Raw genomic sequence first — 21,448 nt, 5'->3', positions numbered from 1 at the left:
CATATGGGCTAAGTTTGGGTTGGGGTGGAGGAGTTCTGGGTAATATAATGATAGATCTGCTTTGATTCCATCACCGTGAGAGTGGTTGTCATTAACATGTCCTAAGCATGTAAATGTGGTGTCTCATTTAAGAGGCATATTACCATGCAGAATGTCACTTGATCCGTGGGGAGGGTTGAATCACAACTCCTATTTTGTAACCAGGAATTGAGACCAATGGATCAACTGATTACAGTTACTCAGGTGAGAAGCAATTGAGTGTCAGCGAAGCTGTAAGTGGAGATCTGTATCTTTGATTCATTTTGTCAGATCAGAGCTTCTCAAACTTGACTGATTATTAGGACACTGAGAGAGCCATTTTTAAAATACCGATTCCTAAGCTTTATCTCTGATTCTGCTGATTCCCCTGTGGTAGGGCCTGGCTGCAGTGGTTGTGCGTAAGCCATTGGCGATAGGGTTTGTTTTTGTTGCCAAGGAAGTCCAGAGGGAGTCTATATATGACTGACAGAGGAGTGGGGCTTGGGAGAATAAGCTAGGGTCAGGTTCTGTGTTTAAAAAGGAAAGTAGATTGAGGATATAACTTGTACCTGCTCTCACTCAAGCTATAAGGCTGTTTGCCCCTTTCTTTGTGGGTGTGTGTGGGGAGTTGTTTAAATTTTTAGAGGATGTGACTAGAGTTTGAAGCATTTCCTTTTGCAGTGGAATGAATTTTCAGAGTTCACCAAAGGCGGAGGAAGAGGGTGGAGACACTAGAAGAAAGCTTGCTGGACACTGGCAGGCCCAGCGGAGTGGACTACATATTAGGTAGAATTGCCTTTTTTTAGGCATCAGCTTAGCTTCTAAGTTCCTCTGAGCCATCTTGGGAATAGTTTTAAAAATAATTATCTGCATTCCAAGTTTAGCAGGCAAAAGATTTTAAATTCAATTTGGCCTGTAGTTTACATTTCTTGTGATGCCTTTGTGTCTGGTTTTGACATCAGGATAATATTGGCCTTATAGAACGAGTTGAGAAATATTCCCTTCTCTTCTGTTTTTCAGTAGAGTTTGTGAAGGAAGGATTGGTATTATTTTTTCTTTAAATGTTTGGTACAATTAACTGATGAAGTGGTCTGGTCCTGGGCTTTTCTTTGTGGGAAGTTTTTAAATTACTAATTTAATGTCTATACTTGTTATAGGTCCAATTTAGATTTTCTTTAAGTATTCTTTTTGTCCCTTTCTCTCCTTGCCTTCTAGGACTTCGATTATTGTATATTAGTACCCTCGATGGTGCCCCATAGGTCTCTGAGGCTTTGTTAATTTTCTTCATTCTTTTTTCTTACTGTGCCTCAAACCAGATAATTTCAATTGGCTTGTCTTCAAGTTCACTGATTTTTTCTTTTCCCTGTTCAAATTTTCTGTTATTCCCTCTAGATAATTTTTCATTTCAGTTATTATACTTTTCAACTTCAGAATTTCTATTTGATTCTTTGTTTATAGTTACTTTTTATTAATACTCTTTGTTTGGTGAGATAGCATTTTCATATATTTCTTTAGTCCTGACATGGCTTCCTTTCACTTGTTGAACATATTTAAAATAGCTAATTTAGTCTTTGTCTAATAAGTTCAGTGTTTGGGCTTCCTGAGGGACAGTTTTTTAAAATAATTTATTTTATTTTTTGTTATTGTTGAAAACACACACAGCAGAATTACACCAATTCAACAATCTCTGCGTATAGAGTTCAGTGACATTGATTACATTCTTTGAGTTGTGCTACCATTCTCATCATCCTTTTCCAAATCGTTCCTCCCTTTCAACACTCAGCCAGGCAGTTTACAACTCTGCCTTAGTCTTTACTTCCTGCTTCCACCTAGAGGTGAGAGCTTAGGGCTTTCTCACGTCTTTTTAAGCTTTTGGTTAGCCTATCGTTTGCCCTAGCTGTTATCCACCATCTTGGGTATCCCCAATATTAGAAAATCACCTCGTAATGTTTTTGACAAATGCCCCTGGAGAAAAAAGCTGTTTGTGCTGACCAAGCTGCAAGTCAGGTCACTTGAAGTCAGTTTTGAGAGAGGGGTCTTCCAGGGAACCACCAAACAGGTCAAATAACGACAGCTTTCTGAGGCTTTGAAGGAACTGGAGAGGGCAGGGATAGGAATAGGACAATCTGAAATGCCACAAAACTCACTCTTCTTACTGAGATATTTGGCTATTTTTCTTGAATAAATGCTCCCCAGATTGCTGCAAGTCTTTGGTTAAATTTGCAGAGTTTTGAAAAAGTTGATTGTGACTATTTTTGTCAGTTTTTTTGTTGTTGTTTTTATGGAAGAGAACATTTTCAGAAGTCCTTGTTCTGCCATTTTCACTGATGTAACTTCTCTTACTTTAAATTTAGTGTTTTTGGAATACTTGCTGAATTAAGTGAATTACTAGTCATTGAGTAGTAAAGTGTGAATGCCAAGACATGAATATCAGGGATTCTTAAGAAACTTGTTTTATAGTTTAAAATGTGAGTGGACTAAATCTCCCTCATCTCCCACCCCACTGTGCGTATGTGTGTGTGTATACATACCTGCAGGTGTGCATACATGCATGTAGCTAATCAGCCGTTATGCACCAACACAGCTGTACCAGTTGTTAGAAAACTGTACCAGTTGTTTGGTATATTGCTGCTATTCCAACCCTTCCACGTCTGTGCTGCTGCCTCCCGTTTCCAGCTCTTTCCCTGAACTTCCATAAAGCAGAAACTAAAGGTTAGTACCTAGACCAGCTGGGGCCGTAAGAACTCTGCTCCATTCTGATCAGTTAGTGCTCGTGTTATACAGCTGAAAAATGTGTATATTTGTGGGTTTACATGTGTATATGGTGTGTATGTGGTTTTATACACACACACACACACACACACACACACACACACACACACACATATAAAATGTTATATATAAGGTTGCCATGAGTCAGAGCTGACTCGACGGCAACCAACAATATATATATGTGTGTGTGTGTGTAAATATATATGGAAACCCTGGTGGTGTAGTGGTTAAGAGCTACAGCTGCTAACCAAAAGGTCAGCAGTTCGAATCCACCAGGCTCTCCTTGGAAACTCTATGGGGCAGTTCTACTCTGTCCTGTAGGGTTGTTATGAGTCGGAATCGACTCGACGGCAACGGTTATGGTATGTATATATATATAGTTTTATGTGTGTATGTTGTTATGGCGGTTAGGTACTATTGAGTCAGTTCCGACTCATAGTGACCCTATAGGACAGAGTAAAACTGTACTGTAGGGTTTCCAAGGAGCAGCTGGTAGACTTGAACTGCTGACTTTTTGGTTAGCAGCTGAGCTCTCAACCATTACACCACGGGAGCGGGGGGGAGGTGGTGGTGGGTGTGTGTGTGTAGATATATATAAAATGTTTTATCTGTCACCACATGCAAACTGTGCCACATATAAAAACATAGTCTTTAAAGGAACTTTTAAGGGGAAAGAAGTGGCCTTTAGAGGTATATGTGTTTGTGTTTTCAATGTAATATGTATGTAAAATAGCCGTTCTTCTGTTCCACTCCCTTTTTCTGTATTTTATGGCTCCTTTATCACTTTTACCTCCAGGTTTTAATTTTTGTTTCTGGTCCCTAACTCCTTGCCTCTTCGGCAGTGCAGTCTGTATGTTTCTAAGTGTCAGTCAGAGTTGTTGGGGGCAGTACTTTAATATATTTTGTATAACACTTCCACATTGTTAAATCTGTTTGATCTATGTATTCTCCAACATATCTAGCCTAGAGTTTTAACTCTCTGCTCAGGGATTTGGGTTAACCTTAGGTGATCTCTTTAGAACAAACTTTAATAGGATTTGGATTTTGTTTCCCTGTTTGATCTCAATGAACCAGAGAGAACACGTTCTTTCCTTCCACTAGCATACGCCATCTTTTTTCCCTCCTTCGGTAAGGTGAGGCGTATTTCTAGATCACGTTTCCCTAACACGCATGAGACCCTGGCTCATTCTTTTTCTTGCCTTTCATACTACAGCTCCGGTACTTACATTTTATAGGAGAGTATCTGAAAGGTTTTGCTTTAATCCTTTTATTTTATTTCTTATGGTGTGGGGAAGACAGAACTTTGAATGGTCAGAATTATTGATAAGCTATGCCATTCTCTCAGTGAAGGAAGTTGTGCTAAACGTCCCAGATTTATTTAGAATAGATTCTGCTCAGAAATACCCGATATGTGCTTAGCCTAAAAGTGAACCAAAAATAGCCTGATTCTGTGGAAAATGCTTCTGTTTTGATGATGTAGGAACTTTTTCTATGCTACCTCTCTTGGCGATGAGACCTGCAGCCTCCTTGCTTATGACTTCTCAGTTTAAGTTGACACAAGCCTATAGGTGACTCACTGTGTTGTCTCACATTGAAGCTATTGCTTAGTATTTCCAGTATTTATTCATATGACTCCAGGGGCTTGTGTGTGGCCATTTTCTATTTTCAATAATAGAAAGTGACTCGTTGTGGGAAGGTACTATTATGTTATTTATTCTTGTGTTCTAGCTTTCCGTTTACTCTTTTCCTTTCTCAAGACTATGAGCTTTAAAATTGAAAACAGGCCTCTTATGTAAACCCAACACCTAGCATAATTTGGTGAAATGATCTTTTTTTTTTTAAAAAAAAAGCTGCATTTGAGAGAAATCACTGCTCTCAATGTCAGATGCTTTCCTTTGCCCTTATGCCATCACCAAGGCGCTTTATAAATTGCAGGGGTTTGTGGCTCCTTGGCTTCACTGAGTGAAATGCATCTCTCACTACAATAGGCCTGGAAGAAAGCCAAGGCTCCTCGAAGGCTTTGTGGCTTCAACTGCTGGGCCTACTGAAATCATTGAAACTTCCCACTTTATCCCAAAGCCCAGAGCCTGCCTCGTAACACAGTTATGGTTGCCGGCGCCAATTCTTTATTCTGCCTCATTGGTGCCTTGTCAGGTTATATTCACATCAAAAAAAACACATCAGGCAGTCTAAATGGATATTTAAACTGCTGTTTATGGCAATTGCTGTTAGCTCGAGCCTCAGAACAGTTGGGTCAGCCAAGAACACTTCAAAAATGACTTCTCTCAACCTGGCCACTTTTAAACCTGAGGTGCCCTGCCCTTTCTGGAGAAGACTTCCCTACTAATCTGCTGAATTAAAGAGCATGATGTTGTCTATGCAGATCTTAGAGACATCTTAGCAAACAAAGGGACCTCACCCTTTGAGACAGTTGAGGTTTACCTGCTGTTGTAACCTTAGTACAACCACTGAAATCTAACTGGGCATCAGGCAGTGGTTTCCGTTTCCCACTCTGACACTGAGAGTAGGTGGACAGTAGAACAGCTGACCAACTAGAGAAAAATCCTGAATCGGAGGATGGCAGCCACATTCTTGAAAATCAGAAGACCAGAGGATGAAGATCCTTTTGCTAATCCAGTTCTATTCAAGATTACTTTCAGAGGAAATGATCACTAATAATAAACTCTATATGTTTTTAATTGTCTAAAACCACATTTAGGAAGAGGGAAGTAAGCTACTGCTCTTTCTACTATTTTACCTCTGCCCACAGTATTCAGTGCAGATTACACTATGGGCTAGCGAGGCCTTTGTTGGCCAAACTCATTGCCATCGAGTCGATTCTGATTCATAGTGACCCTATTGGACAGAGTAGGCCTGCGGCGTAGGGTTTCCAAGGCTGTAATCTTTACAGAAGCAGACTGCACATCTTTCTCCTGTGGAGCGGCTGATGGGTTCAAACTGCTGACCTTTCAGTTGGCAGCCAAGCACTTAACCCCTGCACTATCAGGGCTTCTTCTGAGGAAAGTAGCCACTATTTACTGTAATATTTCCATGTAAAAATTTGTTTTTAAGTTCCCAACAACTGATTTAAAAATCAAGTTTTAGAATATAAGCTGGTGATAAGTTTAGGTTGCCTTTAGTGACAACTGGCTTTAAATATGATAATTTAAAAAGTTCTGGTTAAGAGCAGGGCTTGGTAGTCTTAGTAACAATAATAGTTATAGAGAATATAAACCTCCTTTAAATATCACTGGCAAAGGAGGCTTTCTAGAATAAGTACTGTGGATTCATATACATACCCTAGCCCTTGTCCAGGTTTCCAAGGGTGGTGCAGACAGTTGAGTGCTCGACTACAAGCCAAAAGTTTGGCAGTTCAGATCCACCCAGAGGTGCCTCAGAAGACTGGCCTGGTGACCTGCTTCTGAAAGGTCACAGCCTCAGAAACCCTATGGAGCAGTTCTACCCTGCACACATGGGGTCACCACGAGTCAGAACCTACTCTTTGGCAACTAACAACAACCAACCGCCCTTGTCACACTTTTAAAGCCGCTGGCCCCTTCCCAGTTTATCTGGTCCTTTTGCCACTTTTGGTTGCTCTTGATGTCTTGAACAATTTGAATTCATCTTGAACATATTTTTCACTTACATTGAGGCATCTCCCTTGTAACCTTTTCCAAGTTTGTTGATACCTGGCTTCTCCCATTTGACTATTCTGTTTGTCTCATGTATTTGAAACTTCTTACTGCATATCTAGTTGAGTCTCAGAAGTCCTCTTCACCCATGTGCATCACGTGTACCTGGAATTCCTGCCTCTGATACTATTCTGCTTTGCTTGGTGTGTAGGAAACCCAGGATGAGTCAGCTGTGCTTTGGTTGGATGAAATTCAGGGTGGAATCTGGCAATCCAACAAAGATACCCAAGAAGCACAAAAGTGTACGTATCAGCTGTTTCATTTCTATTTTGGTGGAGGGTGAGGAAGGCGACGTGTTCCGTATCTCAGTATTCAGCTTAACCAGGATAGCGAGACTGAGGGGAATAGTTTGCCAATACATATACTTAGGTGCCATAGTAGTTAAGAGGTACAGCTGCTAACCGAAAGGTTGGCAGTTCGAATCCACCAGGCACTCCTTGGAAACCCTGTGGGGCAATTCTACTCTGTCCTGTGGTCACTATGAGTCAGAATTGACTTGATGGCAATGGGTCTGGCCTGGTCATACTTAGGTGAAATAGTGTGTGAATTTAGATGCTTTCTAAACTGTTCTTGTAACAATTCTCTTCTAATGGTATAGTTGCCTTAGGAGTGTTTGCAATTAATGAGGCAGTGGACAGTGGTGATGTTGGCAAAACACTGAGCGCCCTCCGTTCCCCTGATGTTGGATTGTATGGAGTCATCCCTGAGTGTGGTAAAACTTACCTAAGTGACCTTGCTGAAGCCAAGAAGAAGAAACTGGCAGCGGGTAAGTCGTGGGAACATAAATATGTGCTCTGAAGCTAAGAACTTGAGTGTATGAGGGGAAAGATACAGAAGAAAGGGGCAAGCTGTAGGGAAAGACACTTTAGGGTAGAAATGCAGCGTTTAGGCACATTTCAAAGGCTCTAAGGCAATAATATCCCTGTTACTGGGTTTTTTTCCCTTTGTGGACAGGTATGTTAATGAGGCCAACTTTCAGAGAATGGGGGATGGATAAAAATACATGTTTTTCTCTGTATACAGTATCAGTCTCTCTGATTGTCTAAGCCTATACACAGTTGAATGTAGTTTACCTACAAAAAGGGGAATAAAAATAAGAGTTCTCATCTCATTGTATTATTATTATTAAATGGAGGCTGAATGGTCACAAGATCTTTTATCAGAGCAGTTTTCTAGCATGTAAGTTCTTAGACATAGGCTTAGGAAGGAACAAAGTCATGGTTAATTCCACAGTTAGACTTCATAGGTATTTTTATTACTAGATATAGATGAGCTGAATTAGATATTGCAGAGCCATAGCTAAAGGGAAACTTAGCATGCCCTTTACTTGCACAGATCCAAGGAATAGGCTTTTGGAGGTTCTTCATTGAGGTTATTAAACTTGACTGTAATAACTCTGTAGTATTAGACAGGTAAATGTGGGGACTATGGCTCTGGGTTTCTTTTATCTTTCCTTTATTTTCTTTTTTTTACTAGGAGATAATAACAGCAAGTGGGTGAAGCACTGGGTGAAAGGTGGCTATCACTATTACCACAATCTGGAGACCCAGGAAGGAGGATGGGATGAACCCCCAGACTTCGTGCAAAATTCCACGCATCTTTCTCGGGAGGAGATCCAGGTAGGCCACCTTTCCTCACGTAAGAAGAAGCTGAGAGAGAAAAATGTTTTAGAGCTCATACTAGGAGGAACAGGGCATTTGGTCACAAGACCTAGGCTAAAATTTAGACTGTGTAATGAAATGAACTAAAATGAACTATTTTGGAATATGTGGGAAGGGGGAGAGCAATGTTTGAGTTGTAGAATTAAGTCACTTTATTTGTGTACTTATTAAAGAAAATTTGGATGATCCGGAAAAGAAGAATGAAAAGTTGCTCCGATTCCCCGTTAAATGCAACTACTGTTCATCTCCCAGTTTACATTTTTAGTCTCTTTTATGACTCTTTCACAAATTGCAGTCAGACTGTACTGTGTTAGACTGTAACCTGCATTTTCAAATAAAGTTAACATATTTGTAGCAGCTTTTAAAGTGCTTTTTTCCCTCCTCCATCTTTGCTTATGCTGTTCATTCTTACTGGAATTTATGCTTTCACTCCACTGTTACTTATTGAGCACTTCCTTAAATGTAGCAGGCACTCTCGTAAGCAATGGAGATATAGCCATGAACAAAACAAAGTTCCTTGTGTCATGAGCTGTCCCAACCTGCCATGTACATGTGTCAAAGTTCTATTCTTTTGGGCACATACATCTCAAGTGTCATTTCCTCTGTGAACCTTTCCTTTGTTTTACTTCCCCCCTCCATCTTCCTTTGAAGCCCCCATAGAACTTTGAACTCGGTTCAGGACATAATCTGTTCACATTTGAATCTGAGTCACGTATGTACTTGTCTTATGCCCCCTGTTAGATTTGAAGGTGAGCCACTAACTTTCCTTGCAGTGCTTGTACGTAACAGGCACTTCTGTTGTCATCGATGGGCTGTTGAGCAACCCTAACATTACTGGTGCTGAGCTCATGTTCATTAAAATGGAATTGTCTAATGAACATTGAAGGAGAGGAAAATATATTGAGGGCAGATGTTGAGTAAGCTGTTTTAGGTCACGATTAGATGCATAATTAATAGACAACAAAGAATTCTAGAGAGAAAGAACAGTAAAGGACTTTTAAAAGATCATCTACTTCCATTGGGCAGTATTCCCTAAATCTGTGTAGAACAAGTGAAATATACACATACATACGAAGTGAAATAGCCATTTATTCAGAATTTAACTATCAGAGAGGTGAATATCTATTTTGTGTTTAAAGTTTCCTACTTAGGGAAAGTTGTAGTCTCTCACCTTGCCAGTGTTTTAACTTCATTGCTAATGATTTCGCAGATGATTAAATTTAACCAGACTCATTGAACTCTGTGTTGGGCATTGAGGGTATAAAGATGTGTCATAGAGTCTCTACCTTGCAGTTGTTCATAATGATGTGGCAAAAGCAACAGACATAGAACTGAATACTGTGATATAGGGCAAGAGAAAACTAGATGCTCTAATAGCAGTAAAATAAAGGAAATGTTACCAAAACCAAACCAAACCCACTGCCGTCGAGTCAGTTCCAGCTCATAGCGACCTTATAGGACAGAGTAGAACTGCCCTGTACAGTTTCCAAGGAGCACCTGGCGGATTTGAACTGCTGACCTTTTGGTTAGCAGCCGTAGCACTTAACCACTGTGCCACCAGGGTTTCCGTAGGAAAGGTTAAGGGAGCAATAAATTTTGTCCTTTGGAGTCCCTGGGCAGTGCAGACGGTTAAGTACTTGACTCCTAGCCGAAAGGTTGGTGGTTTGAACGCACTCAGAGGTGCCTAGGAAGACAGGCCTGGTGATCTGCTTCCAAAAGGTCACAGCCCTGAAAACCCTGTGGAGCACAGATCTAATCTCTACACATGGGATCATCATGAGTCAGAATCAACTCTGTGGCAACTGGCAACACCACCACCAATTTTTGTCCTGGAGGAAGATAGCGTAGATAATGATGATTTTAGCAGATGGGAAAAAGAGGAATGTCTGTTCTAGATAGAAAGGGCAGTATGGGGACAGGCTCACAGGATGGAAAGAACAGGAACCATTTAAGGAAAGACAAGCGGTCCTGTTGACTGTAATGTGGAGGGTGTGGCAGAAGAGGAGGCAAATAAGATAGTCTCAGGTCAAATCATGAAGGGCCTAACATGCTAGGTAAGGAAGCCAGGCTGCAACTCTTTTTGAGTCATGTACACCTTCGAGTATCTTACTAAGCTCTACAGAAACACTCATACTTGTTTTACATGTGGACCTAAGTAGATTTTAAGCAATGTTACCTTGCCTTTAGCACCGTTCAGCCTCCTACCTAATTAAAAAGAGTGGCAATCAAGTGTGTATCCTCCCACTCTCTGCTCTTTCAGTTTATCTGAATTTTCACCAAATCCTTCATCATTTTCTTTCCCACAGGAAATATCTCCTGTCCAAAGCTTGCAAAGCGAAGGTGAAAGAGATTTACCTTATCTCTTGGTTCCATGCTCTCCCAGTTCCTTGCAGACCTTGTCTTCTCCTCATTTTTTTGATTTTTGTACTATATGACCTAGATTAGTGACTTTCAGAATTTAATGTGTATGTGAATTACCTGGGGGTCTTATTAAAATGAAGATTTTGATTCAGTGGGTCTGCAGTAGGGCTTGAGAGTCTACAGTCCTGACAAGCCCCCAGGTGATGCTGATGCTGCCGGTCCGAGGACTTTGCTTGTAGATAGCAGCCTATATGTATAATCATGTCTCTCTCATCTTTTAGAAGTTTTTTTTTTTTTTTAACCCATAGAATTTCCCTAATTTGGCCTTGCATACAAGTTCATCTTCTTTCTTTGTCCTTGCTAAATGTCTTGAAAGATTAATTTGCCCCTCCCTATCTCATTTCTCCACTACCATTCACTTCTTAGCTCACAGTAGCATACAGTATGATTTCCTGTCCAGCTTTCCCTTTAGTAAAACTCTTATTTTAGACTTTATCAATACCCTTTTAATGGCCAGATTCAGTTAGGAGGTCTCATCGTATCTGACCTCTCTGAAGTACCTTTCTTAAGCCCTCAACTCTTTTGACTTCTCTAGTGCAGCTCTCTCTGGTTCTCTTACTTCTCTGAGTGTCTCTTCCTAATCTATCTTCCAACTGCTTTTCTCTACCTCTGCCTGAACTGTTTCAGGATTCCATTGTTGACCCTCTTTTCCTCTGCACGTTCATTTGAATGATCTTATTCTAGCCTTTGGTTCTAGCTGTCAACTTTGTGCTTGTGACTCCCAAGCCTGTACCTCCATACTGTAGCCTTTCTCCTGACCACCAGGCTTGCCTGTCCATGTACAGGCTAGAAGTTCTGCAGGCACCCCAGACTCTCTGATAGAAAAAATAGAGACTAAAATATAAGGCTGTATTTCTTTTTTTCTCATGTAAACTAATTCTGTAGCAGTGATCCAAGGAAGGTGTGGTGGCTCCATAATATTGTTCATCCCAAGGTCCTTCTGTCTTTTTACTCTGCTATTCTTAGCATGTGGCTTCCATTCCTAAGGTCATCTTGTGAGCCTAAATAACAACTTGGAGGCCTAACCATCGAGTTAGCGGCCTAGGCAGGAAGTAGGAAGAAAGGAAGGAAAAGCAAAAAAGGCACAGTGCCAACTATCTATCTCTTTCTTAAGGAACTTTCCTGTAGGTCTTACCAAACTGCTTCTGCTCACATCTCATGAGCTATCCCTAGCTAATGGTGTCTTTTAACTGGGCACAGTATTGTCCAGAAAAAAATCAAGGCTCTGATAACAAGGAAAAGGGGAACATAAATATTGGGGAAGTAACCAGATGTTCTCACCTAACCATTCTCACCCCGCTGCCCTCATTCAAGCCGAGGTCATCTTTTACTTGGATTATGATAACATTCTTATTCACCCACTTGCTTCAAGTCCCTTCTCACGTTAGTCTGTCAGCTACTCTCCTAACAGTACTATTTTTCTAAAAATCAACCTGATTGTTTTGTTCCTCTGCATAGAAGTTTGCTGGCTCTCCAGTGCCTATAGTAGCCCTTAAGGCTACATTTGAAGACCATTTGCAGTCTGCCTGGAGATGTAGCTTTCAAGCCTTGCTTCTGGCCACTCCCCTGCAGGTGTCCTATGCTGTGCATTCTAGGGGCTCCCTGGTACTTGCTTCTACACATCCCTTGGTGATTCTTGTCCACAGTAACCCCATATCACCTAGCACAGTTCGTGGCATACTCAGTTTTGAATAGGCGGGTCAGTAAGTGAGATAACATATGAGATAAAAGAAGATCAAGTTTTTATTAATGAATGTTCTTTTTTTTTTTTTATGTGAAAAGAACAGCCTGGCCCTGGAAAACAGACCTAAAGACTTAATTCTCACTGCTTAGCTAAAGATCTAGTATAGACATAGAAAGCAGCGAGGGTTAAAATGTGTGTCTGTTTGCACCTGTGTATGTCTTCTAACGTCCCCACATGCTTTGTTCAGAGTTCTATCTCTGGAGTGACTGCTGCATATAACCGTGAACAGCTTTGGCTGGCCAACGAAGGTTTGATCACCAAGCTGCAGGCTTGCTGCCGTGGATACTTAGTTCGACAGGAATTCCGATCCAGGATGAATTTCCTGAAGAAGCAAATCCCTGCCATCACCTGCATTCAGGTATTTCAGAGCCAGTTATTCAGACAGCAAGTGGGCTTCTAGAACAGGGGTAATAAACAGTCAGCTCTTAAAATCTACTGTCTGAGTGTGTTTTTTGACTTCGGATCTCTTTGTCTCATCCTTCTTTTGACAAGTACCTCCTCTTTTCTACTATTGTAATGATAGCATGTTTAGTGGTATTTCATAGTAAACTGTCAGTGGCTGTTCTTGGAGACTTCATTAGTTTCGAAGACTATTTCTGTGTGTAAGATTTGAACCTGGAGGGAAAACAGTGTTGGATTTGCTTCAATGACAGGGTAACATGGTGTCATAGAAAGACTTCTGAGTTGGGAATGATGGCCCCATGCTGTCAGATAGTGGCAAACCTCTCTAAGTCTGTTTCCTCATCTGTAAAATGGAGATACTAGCATTTATCTTATCTTCCTCATTTGACTGTTGTAAAGAGCAAATAAGAGAACCTTTTAAAGGTGTGAGGTGCTGTGCCAACAGCAGGGAAGTAGACTTTAGCTTATATTCTCCTGGTGGAGGCACAGCCCACCCACAATTCCTCTGTCACTGTTGGCAGTGGTCTTTTTAAAAGCTTCTTCATGAATCATGCTAGCATAATATATCAAGATGAAATTTTTTAAACTTTCTCTGATCGTTGGGGAATAACCCGTCATCTGCAACGTTTGATGATTTCAGTCTCAATGGAGGGGATACAAGCAGAAGAAGGCATATCAAGATCGTTTAGCTTACCTGCGCTCCCATAAAGATGAAGTTGTAAAGGTATGGTAGCCTGAGCTGGGTTTCTTAGTGTGGGGCGCAAGTATGATGTGTGTTGAGTTGAAGGACTCTTCTAATTTCCAGGATCCCTTTTCCACAGATTCAGTCACTGGCCAGGATGCATCAAGCTAGAAAGCGCTACAGAGATCGTCTACAGTATTTCCGAGATCATGTAAGCACCTGGGGATTTTAGGGCTGTTGGAATGAACTTTGCTGTATTTTTGATGGACAAATGATTAAAAGAATTCCTTCTTTTTCTTTGTTCCTTAGATAAATGACATTATCAAAATCCAGGCTTTCATTCGGGCAAACAAAGCTCGTGATGACTACAAGACTCTCAGTGAGTAACTTTGGCTCAGCAGTGAAGAGTTGAGGCACTGGTGGAGATCCACCAGGTTCTGGTATTCTCACGGATCTCTTTTGTTGTCCTGAAGGCGAGGCTTGGGGTGTGGGGTGTTACTTGTGATTTAAGCCCTTTGCTCACCTGTGGCTAGATGTCTTGTTACTTGCCATATTAGCCTTTGTTGTAGCCGATAGCATGATCAAGAAGACTGCACTTGGTGCTTGTCTTGGCTGATCTCAAAAGAGACGAATACCTTATGTGTGAATAGAGCTACACATTCAAGTTAATGCTGGTATCTTCTGAGACTTCAGACTTTCTTGGTAACTCCGTTCTTTGTCTGACGCATACTTTCTTTCTGTCAGTCAATGCTGAGGATCCTCCTATGATTGTGGTGCGAAAATTTGTCCACCTGCTGGATCAAAGTGACCAGGATTTTCAAGAGGAACTTGACCTTATGAAGATGCGGGAAGAGGTTATCACCCTCATTCGTTCTAACCAGCAGCTGGAGAATGACCTCAATCTCATGGATATCAAAATTGGACTGCTAGTGAAAAATAAGATTACACTGCAGGTATGGTCCAGCCCAGGTGAGGCCTCAGAGCACCTCATCCTGCTTTGTTACTCTACCTTACACTTGCTGACTCTCTGGGAAGCTGGAGGCAGAATTTCTTCTTAGCTAATGCTGTATATTTTTAAAATTTATGTAAAAAATAAAACGATATATAATAGACAAAATTTTGAAATGAGAAAAGAAGATAAAAATTCTGCCCTAATTCCATCACCCCACAGTCATTTTGCATCCTGTATTTTAATGTTGGGAGAGAAGATGCTTTAATCAAATAGTCATAAATGTTATTTTTAATGGCAGCGTAATCCATTAGAAGGTATACTATGATTTACCTCTTTTTTCCTACTATTTGTCATTTAGGTGGTTTTCCAGGTTTTCCTTATTTCAAGTAACATTGCAATTAATGTCGCAGTGTATATTTAGCTTTTATTGTACTTAAGACTTTTAAGTTAGATTCCTAGAAGTTGATTTCCTGGGTCAGTGGATGCTTTTATGACTCAGGTTCTTTCTTTATAAGAAGATGAACGTAGGAGTGGATTTGATTGGTGCCCTAAAGTTAGGGTACAATAGAGTGATTTTAAATTATTTAGTAGGGATTTGCCAGAGTGCAGTAGACCTTCGTGCGAGTTTACAAGTGATTAAGGACCTTTCTACAATGCCCAGAGTTTCACTTGAAGGGTTTGTAATTTATATACTGGTGTTCATTTATAGGATGTGGTTTCCCACAGTAAAAAACTTACCAAGAAAAATAAGGAACAGTTGTCTGACATGATGATGCTAAATAAACAGAAGGGAGGTCTCAAGGCTTTGAGCAAGGAGAAGAGAGAGAAATTGGAAGCTTATCAGCATCTGTTTTATTTATTGCAGGTGAGTGGCTCCTGGAATTAATACAGTAAAATTTAGCTATAGATTTGGAAGTAATTTGGAAGTAATTTCTGATTTCCACTGAGGGATGAGTGAAGGACTATCTTATTTTTCTTATGTATTTTTTTAGTCCTCCAAATTTAAGAAACTTGAATAGTTTTACCAGCCTTTATATTACCTAGAAATTTCTTATCCTGTGGTTTCATTTCAGACCAACCCCACCTATCTGGCCAAGCTGATTTTTCAGATGCCCCAGAACAAGTCCACCAAGTTCATGGACTCTGTCATCTTCACACTTTACAACTATGCGTCCAACCAGCGAGAGGAGTACCTGCTCCTACGGCTCTTTAAGACAGCGCTCCAGGAGGAAATTAAGTATGAACGTTTCCGCAGGGCGTGGGGTCTCATTGAGTATTGTCAGTCCTTAACACTGTTATAGGTGCTCAGAGTTTGAGGTTCCGGCCTGCCTGTACCTTCTCATAATCTCAGTTCATACTGTGGTTTGTGTGAAATACTTACTCTAAAGAAGCAGCCTCTTTAATTATTACTGATAGAAAGTGTTGCTGCTTCCAGGGAGAAGGTAGAATAAGGAGTTTGCTAATTTAATTTTAGGGACATGCTGTATTACAAGTTTTAAAAAGCCGGCCCAAACACAGGAACCAGATTTTTATCTCACAAAGGACCTAATAGTGACTCCTGCGATTAAGTTTGCAGCAGCAGGAAGGTCCTGTGTTCAGATGAGTGTTAAAAGTGTTCTTAGAGAAAGCACACACACCCCACCTCCTTCCACTTACATCTGTTTTTAGGAGACAAGATCTTTAAGTAGGAACAATCTTTGGGTTGATAAATTCTAAGATTAGTTTAAATTGAATTTGTATCTGATGTTTTATAGGTCAAAAGTAGATCAGATTCAAGAAATTGTGACAGGAAATCCTACAGTTATTAAGATGGTTGTAAGTTTCAACCGTGGTGCCCGGGGCCAGAATGCCCTGAGACAGATCTTGGCCCCGGTCGTGAAGGAGATTATGGATGACAAGTCTCTCAACATCAAAACTGATCCTGTGGATATTTACAAATCTTGGGTTAATCAGATGGAATCTCAGACAGGAGAGGCAAGGTATGAAAACATAACACCTTTTTCTTTTGTGTTTTTATTATTTTCTTTTTTTTATGCAGTTCATCTTTGATTTATACACTAATAATGGTTCAAATAGTTTTTCCTTAGAAAACTGTTTTTTAAATGTTAACCTAGTAATGTATTCACTTATTCAGTGAATATTTGTTGAGTACTTATTATGTGCCAGGTACTGTGCTAGGTGCTGGAACATAATGACGAATGACCCAGACACGGTCCCTGCCCTGTGCTCATAGTTTATTGGCTGGGAGAGACAACAACAGGTACATAAAAATAACAGTATAATTACAAGTTGAGCAAAGTTTGAAGAATTTTTTTTAAGATAATATTTTATTGTGTTTTCAACGAAAGTTTACACAACAGATTAGGTTCCCGTTCAGCAATTCCTGCACAGATTGTTGAGTGACTGGTTACGTTCTTCACGATGCATGAGCATTGTCATTTCTGTTCTGGATGTTCCTTTTTCAGTAGTATATTTTTTCTCAAATAATGCGCACCTTAAATGGCTTTTTGCTAGCTGCACAACCCCTCACATACACATTATTTCCGTAAGCACACTATGCTAAAAATTTTTTTTTTTACATGTTGCTGATGTTAGTTGACACTACCACATTATTCCATTGCCATTGAGTTGATTCGACTCTTAGCCACCCTATAGGACAGAGTAGAACTGCCCCGTAGGGTTGCCAAGGCTGTAATCTTTACGGAAACAAACTGCCACATCTTTCTCCTTTGGAGCGGCTGATGGGTTCGAACTGCTGACCTTTTGGTTAGCAGCCAAGTGCTTAACCACTCCACCACCAGGGCTTCTTTGAATTGACACTAAGAAAACAGAATTAAACTATGAAATAAGCAGCCCCAACATAACCTAATGGTTCACTTAAAAGGATCTGATAAGATTTTCGCATACAACTAGTGAGCTAATGTGCTATGATTATCAACTTAAAGAAAGAAAAGCACAGTTTTGATTATTTTTCAGTTACCAGGGGACTATATCAAACTTGATCTGTGACTTGTTGACCATGGCTTATACCTTTATTATACAATTATGATGAAAAGTAACATTTTCAAACTATTTTTATATACATAAGCAGGAGATTAAAGAAAATGAACAGAAGAAAGAAATAGGATATGATTTACCTGTAATATGGGTAGATGAGTGAATGAGACTGAAATTCACTTCTGGAAGCGTCAAGAGACGTGTGCAGCGTCCACAATAGTGGCCCTGATCAGAATGATCGGTAGTGGTAGCTGGACATTATCTAGTTCTTCTAGTCTCAGGCTGTGATTCATGTAGGTAGTCCTGTAGACCGGTTTCTTCTCTGTACCTTAGGTTTCCTTCCATCTCTTTTGTTCTGAACAAGTAGAGACCAATAGTTGCACCTACATGGTCACTTGCAAGCTTTTAAGACCCCAGACACTCCTCATCAGAGTAGGATGTTGAACATAAACTTTATGAACTATATTATGTCAATTGACTGAATTGTCCCATGGAATTATGGTCCTAAACCTTCAAATCCAGAAGACAAATCTTGCAAGGTGTTTGGTTATGTCTAAGTAGTATCTGTAACTGTGCCCTCTCTGTGTCTTATTATATGATCCATGAGTCAGTAATTTTTAGATCAAAATTCCACTGGGCATTTCAGAATTTTTTTCTTGTGGGAACCTGTAAGAAACTGGTGTCTTATTTTGCTTTTCATAAGGTGGAAATTCATTGTAACACGTTATGTTGTTACTGATAAAGTGAGATGTAATCTTGTGGTGTGGTGGGAACCCTTCCAACATGTAAAACTTGATTATCCTTGGCTTGTGAATTCCCAAGAGCTTTCCTTTATCCTACTTCAGCCACCAATCACATAGCAAACTGGGACTTTGTCACCTCTTGGGAGTGTTCACCTTGAAAATCTTAGACATTTAATATTCTGTTCTCTGACTATAACCACTGTTTTTAGTATACTCATTCCCTTTCCTCATTGCTACTTTTTGATGTAGCAGCAAGTACCAAAACCTTGACCCCTATGTTTCATGTTTGTCTTTCAGCTCCCATCTATCCTCATTTCCTTCCCCATTAACTCTAATTCCCCATATTCTAGCACATCTACTCTTACCTTGCAAGTTTCTTCAACTTCCTTGTCCACTTAGCACAACTCCTTAGATCAGTCAAGTGCCTGTCATTTCCTCCATCCCCAGAGCCATGTGGCTGGCCCTTTCTTTCAGACTTCACCTAGGGCCTCTTCTCTGCTTTCCCCTTGAGATTTTCTTGTGCTCTTTGGACCCCCTGACTAGCTCAGTGCCCTCCCCTTGAGTGATCCTGTCAGCCCTTATGCCTTCATTTCCTATATGTAACTGTCACCCTCCTCACCAATATCTAAAGGGTCACCAAGTCCCATTGATTGCATCTCCTTAATATCTAGCAGACATATCTCCTCTTCTTGGTCTCCACCACTGCATCCTTGTTCACGTCCTCATCATTTCTTGATCGGGCTGCGGCACTAACCTCTTATCTCTTTCGTCTGTAACTGTGCGCCTTTAGTGCATTCCCTGTCGTGGGCCAGAGCAGTCTTCCTCAAAACGCTAATCCTTTAATGATCCTATCCCAGCCTCTAGGAAAGTCCAGGTGTCTTGGCATTGTTTACAGAGCTCTCCATGGCCTGGCCCTGTTTACGTTTCCAGCCTCATCTCTCCTCTCATTTCCCTTTCTTTGCATTTGATCTTCTTCATGCCTAGAAGATCCTTCCTCTCCCTTTTTCCTACGTTCAGGTTTCCCTTCCTTCTGGAAACCTTCCTTGATTCCTCTAGTCTGGGTAGAATCCCCTTCCCTGTGACTTCTTAGGAAACGGATCAACTTATTTATAGCACAATATGTTGATAGGTATGTTTGTATGTCTCTCCTACCAGACTGTAAGCTCCTCAAGATACCATGTGTTATATCCAGGTGTCAATCATAGTGCCTGGCATCTAGTTCAATACACAGCTGAAAACCTGAGTTCAAATTCTGGCCTCTCCATTTACGAGCTCTGTGGTCATGAGCAAGTTAATGGCTCTCTCTAAGTTTTTCTGTTTTTGAAAGAGATGTCTCTGCCTTAAGCTGTTCCTGGCCATTGGTCTAACATAGTTGGGAATAATTTCTGCTTTCCCAGCAAACTGCCCTATGATGTGACTCCTGAGCAGGCTCTGGCTCATGAGGAGGTCAGGACACGGCTAGACACCTCCATCAGGAATATGCGGGCCGTGACCGACAAGTTCCTCTCCGCCATCATCAGCTCTGTGGACAAAATCCCGTGAGTGCTCAGTCCTCCTGACCCTAAATAGAGCCTGCCATCAGTGCCCTTCTGCTCCCTAGCCCTTCTCACTAAGTGTTGTCCATTCCACAGTTATGGGATGCGTTTCATTGCCAAAGTGCTGAAGGACTCATTACATGAAAAATTCCCTGATGCTGGTGAGGATGAGCTGCTGAAGGTAAGAATCTGAAAGCAGGTACCTGCCCTTCAAGTAATCAACCCTTTGAGGAGAAAGTTAGGAATCTAGGGCTGAAGAAAAAAATACAACATAGGCTTGACTTGTAGACCATTATTAGTAAGTACCTAAGCATAGATTCTGGCAGGAGATAGCCATTGATTGTGAGCTTTTGAAAGCAATTGTAAATAGTAAATGATGTCTCTCTGAGTATGTAGTTTGAGTGGCATCAAACAAGAAGATGGTTTTTTCCTATCTTTTCACTGAAGAATTGCTCCCTCTGCTGGTGGCCAGATGATTAGCAGGAAACACAATTGTTTCTGCTAAGGCTGTTCTGGCAACTCTTTCTTAACTTTGCTGTGCTCCTCCCTTTTTTTTTTTTTTTTTTAATCTGAATGCTTTTTTCTTCTCTCTCCTAGTTCTGTGCTTTCCTACAGTGAGGCCTCGATTCTAGACTTTCTGTTCAGGTGAATTAATTTTTTTTTTCTGAATGAATCCCTAGGGGAAATGCTGTGACTGTCCATAAATTCTTCTGTGAAAACGATGTGTGTTGAGTGACTTTAATTTCAGAGGCATAAATCTGGCCTTTGACATCTGCGGCATGAGGATGGTAGGGGTTGGGCAGATTACGTTATGCTCATTAGGTCACGTTTAAGGACTTACTTCAGCTGTATTCGTCAGCCTCTTACAATGAAAGCCCACCTACAGGAAAAGAAAAATTGCATGTGGATGACAGCAGTGTTATTTTGCTGCCGTGATACACGAACAAAAGATGCCCTAAAACACCTTCTGGATCTGCTCTTTCATTAAGTTATTGCTAGTGACTTTCAATTCTGTTCTTTTTTTCTGCCTCTAACAAAGGGATGTTTGATGATTTTAGTTCCAGCCCTTGAGAGAAACTTTGTGGCGTGTGTGTGTGTGTGTGTGTGTGTGTAGGTTTTTTTTTTCTCACAGAACTGAATTTTCTGTTTTTCTTTGCTAACAAAGTCATCTGTGGCTTACTTGGTAGTGAGTGTGGTTTTTGACACCATCTTTCTGCTTCATTTGTTCCCAGATTATTGGTAACTTGCTTTACTATCGATACATGAATCCAGCCATTGTTGCCCCTGATGCCTTTGACATCATTGACCTGTCAGCTGGAGGCCAGCTTACCACAGACCAACGCCGAAATCTTGGCTCCATTGCAAAGATGCTCCAGCATGCAGCTTCCAATAAGATGTTTCTGGGAGATAATGCTCACTTAAGCATCATTAATGAGTATCTTTCCCAGTCCTACCAGAAATTCAGGTAAGGGGAAGGGTATAAGGTACCTGAAAGATTCTGTGGATTTGTTTCTATCTCTGAGGGAAAAGACAGATGGTGGAAAGATAAAAGATTAAATACCACACGTAGCTTTTCCTGGACTGCCATGTTGTAAGATATGTGTTCGATGTACTCAGCTCCAGGAGGTGATGAATTCCTTTTGAAGAAGATTTTTGAGCTATTAAATGTATTCACATTATATATACATTACTTGCCATAGAATCTATGGTTATGTGTTAGGCATTTCATATTTTGTAGTCAGAGAATTGAAGGTGCTTTTCATGTTTATAAATTAACAGTCGGTTCAGTACCTCAGACCATTGTCTTAGAGATAAAAAGTTGATTCTCC

At 40.6% G+C, this 21,448-nt stretch overlaps 1 protein-coding gene across 1 annotated transcript in view; it reads left to right on the top strand.

Moving 5' to 3' along the window:
- IQGAP1 (IQ motif containing GTPase activating protein 1) overlaps window positions 1-21,448 on the top strand; it is a 101,919-nt gene that overhangs the window by 59,836 nt on the left and 20,635 nt on the right. The window contains exons 16-29 of the mRNA XM_064267169.1: window positions 6,634-6,724; window positions 7,081-7,248; window positions 7,959-8,101; window positions 12,496-12,666; window positions 13,351-13,434; window positions 13,532-13,603; window positions 13,702-13,771; window positions 14,137-14,345; window positions 15,054-15,209; window positions 15,418-15,581; window positions 16,099-16,323; window positions 19,482-19,622; window positions 19,716-19,800; window positions 20,852-21,084. Of these exons, the coding sequence (XP_064123239.1) occupies window positions 6,634-6,724; window positions 7,081-7,248; window positions 7,959-8,101; window positions 12,496-12,666; window positions 13,351-13,434; window positions 13,532-13,603; window positions 13,702-13,771; window positions 14,137-14,345; window positions 15,054-15,209; window positions 15,418-15,581; window positions 16,099-16,323; window positions 19,482-19,622; window positions 19,716-19,800; window positions 20,852-21,084 (2,012 nt within the window). The remainder of the gene's footprint in view (window positions 1-6,633; window positions 6,725-7,080; window positions 7,249-7,958; window positions 8,102-12,495; window positions 12,667-13,350; window positions 13,435-13,531; window positions 13,604-13,701; window positions 13,772-14,136; window positions 14,346-15,053; window positions 15,210-15,417; window positions 15,582-16,098; window positions 16,324-19,481; window positions 19,623-19,715; window positions 19,801-20,851; window positions 21,085-21,448) is intronic.

Source organism: Loxodonta africana, chromosome 13 (genome assembly GCF_030014295.1).
Source record: "Loxodonta africana isolate mLoxAfr1 chromosome 13, mLoxAfr1.hap2, whole genome shotgun sequence".
Classification (NCBI taxonomy): Eukaryota; Metazoa; Chordata; class Mammalia; order Proboscidea; family Elephantidae; genus Loxodonta; species Loxodonta africana.
Note: the sequence above shows the minus strand (reverse complement) of the source record. Positions and strands in the feature narration are given on the sequence as shown.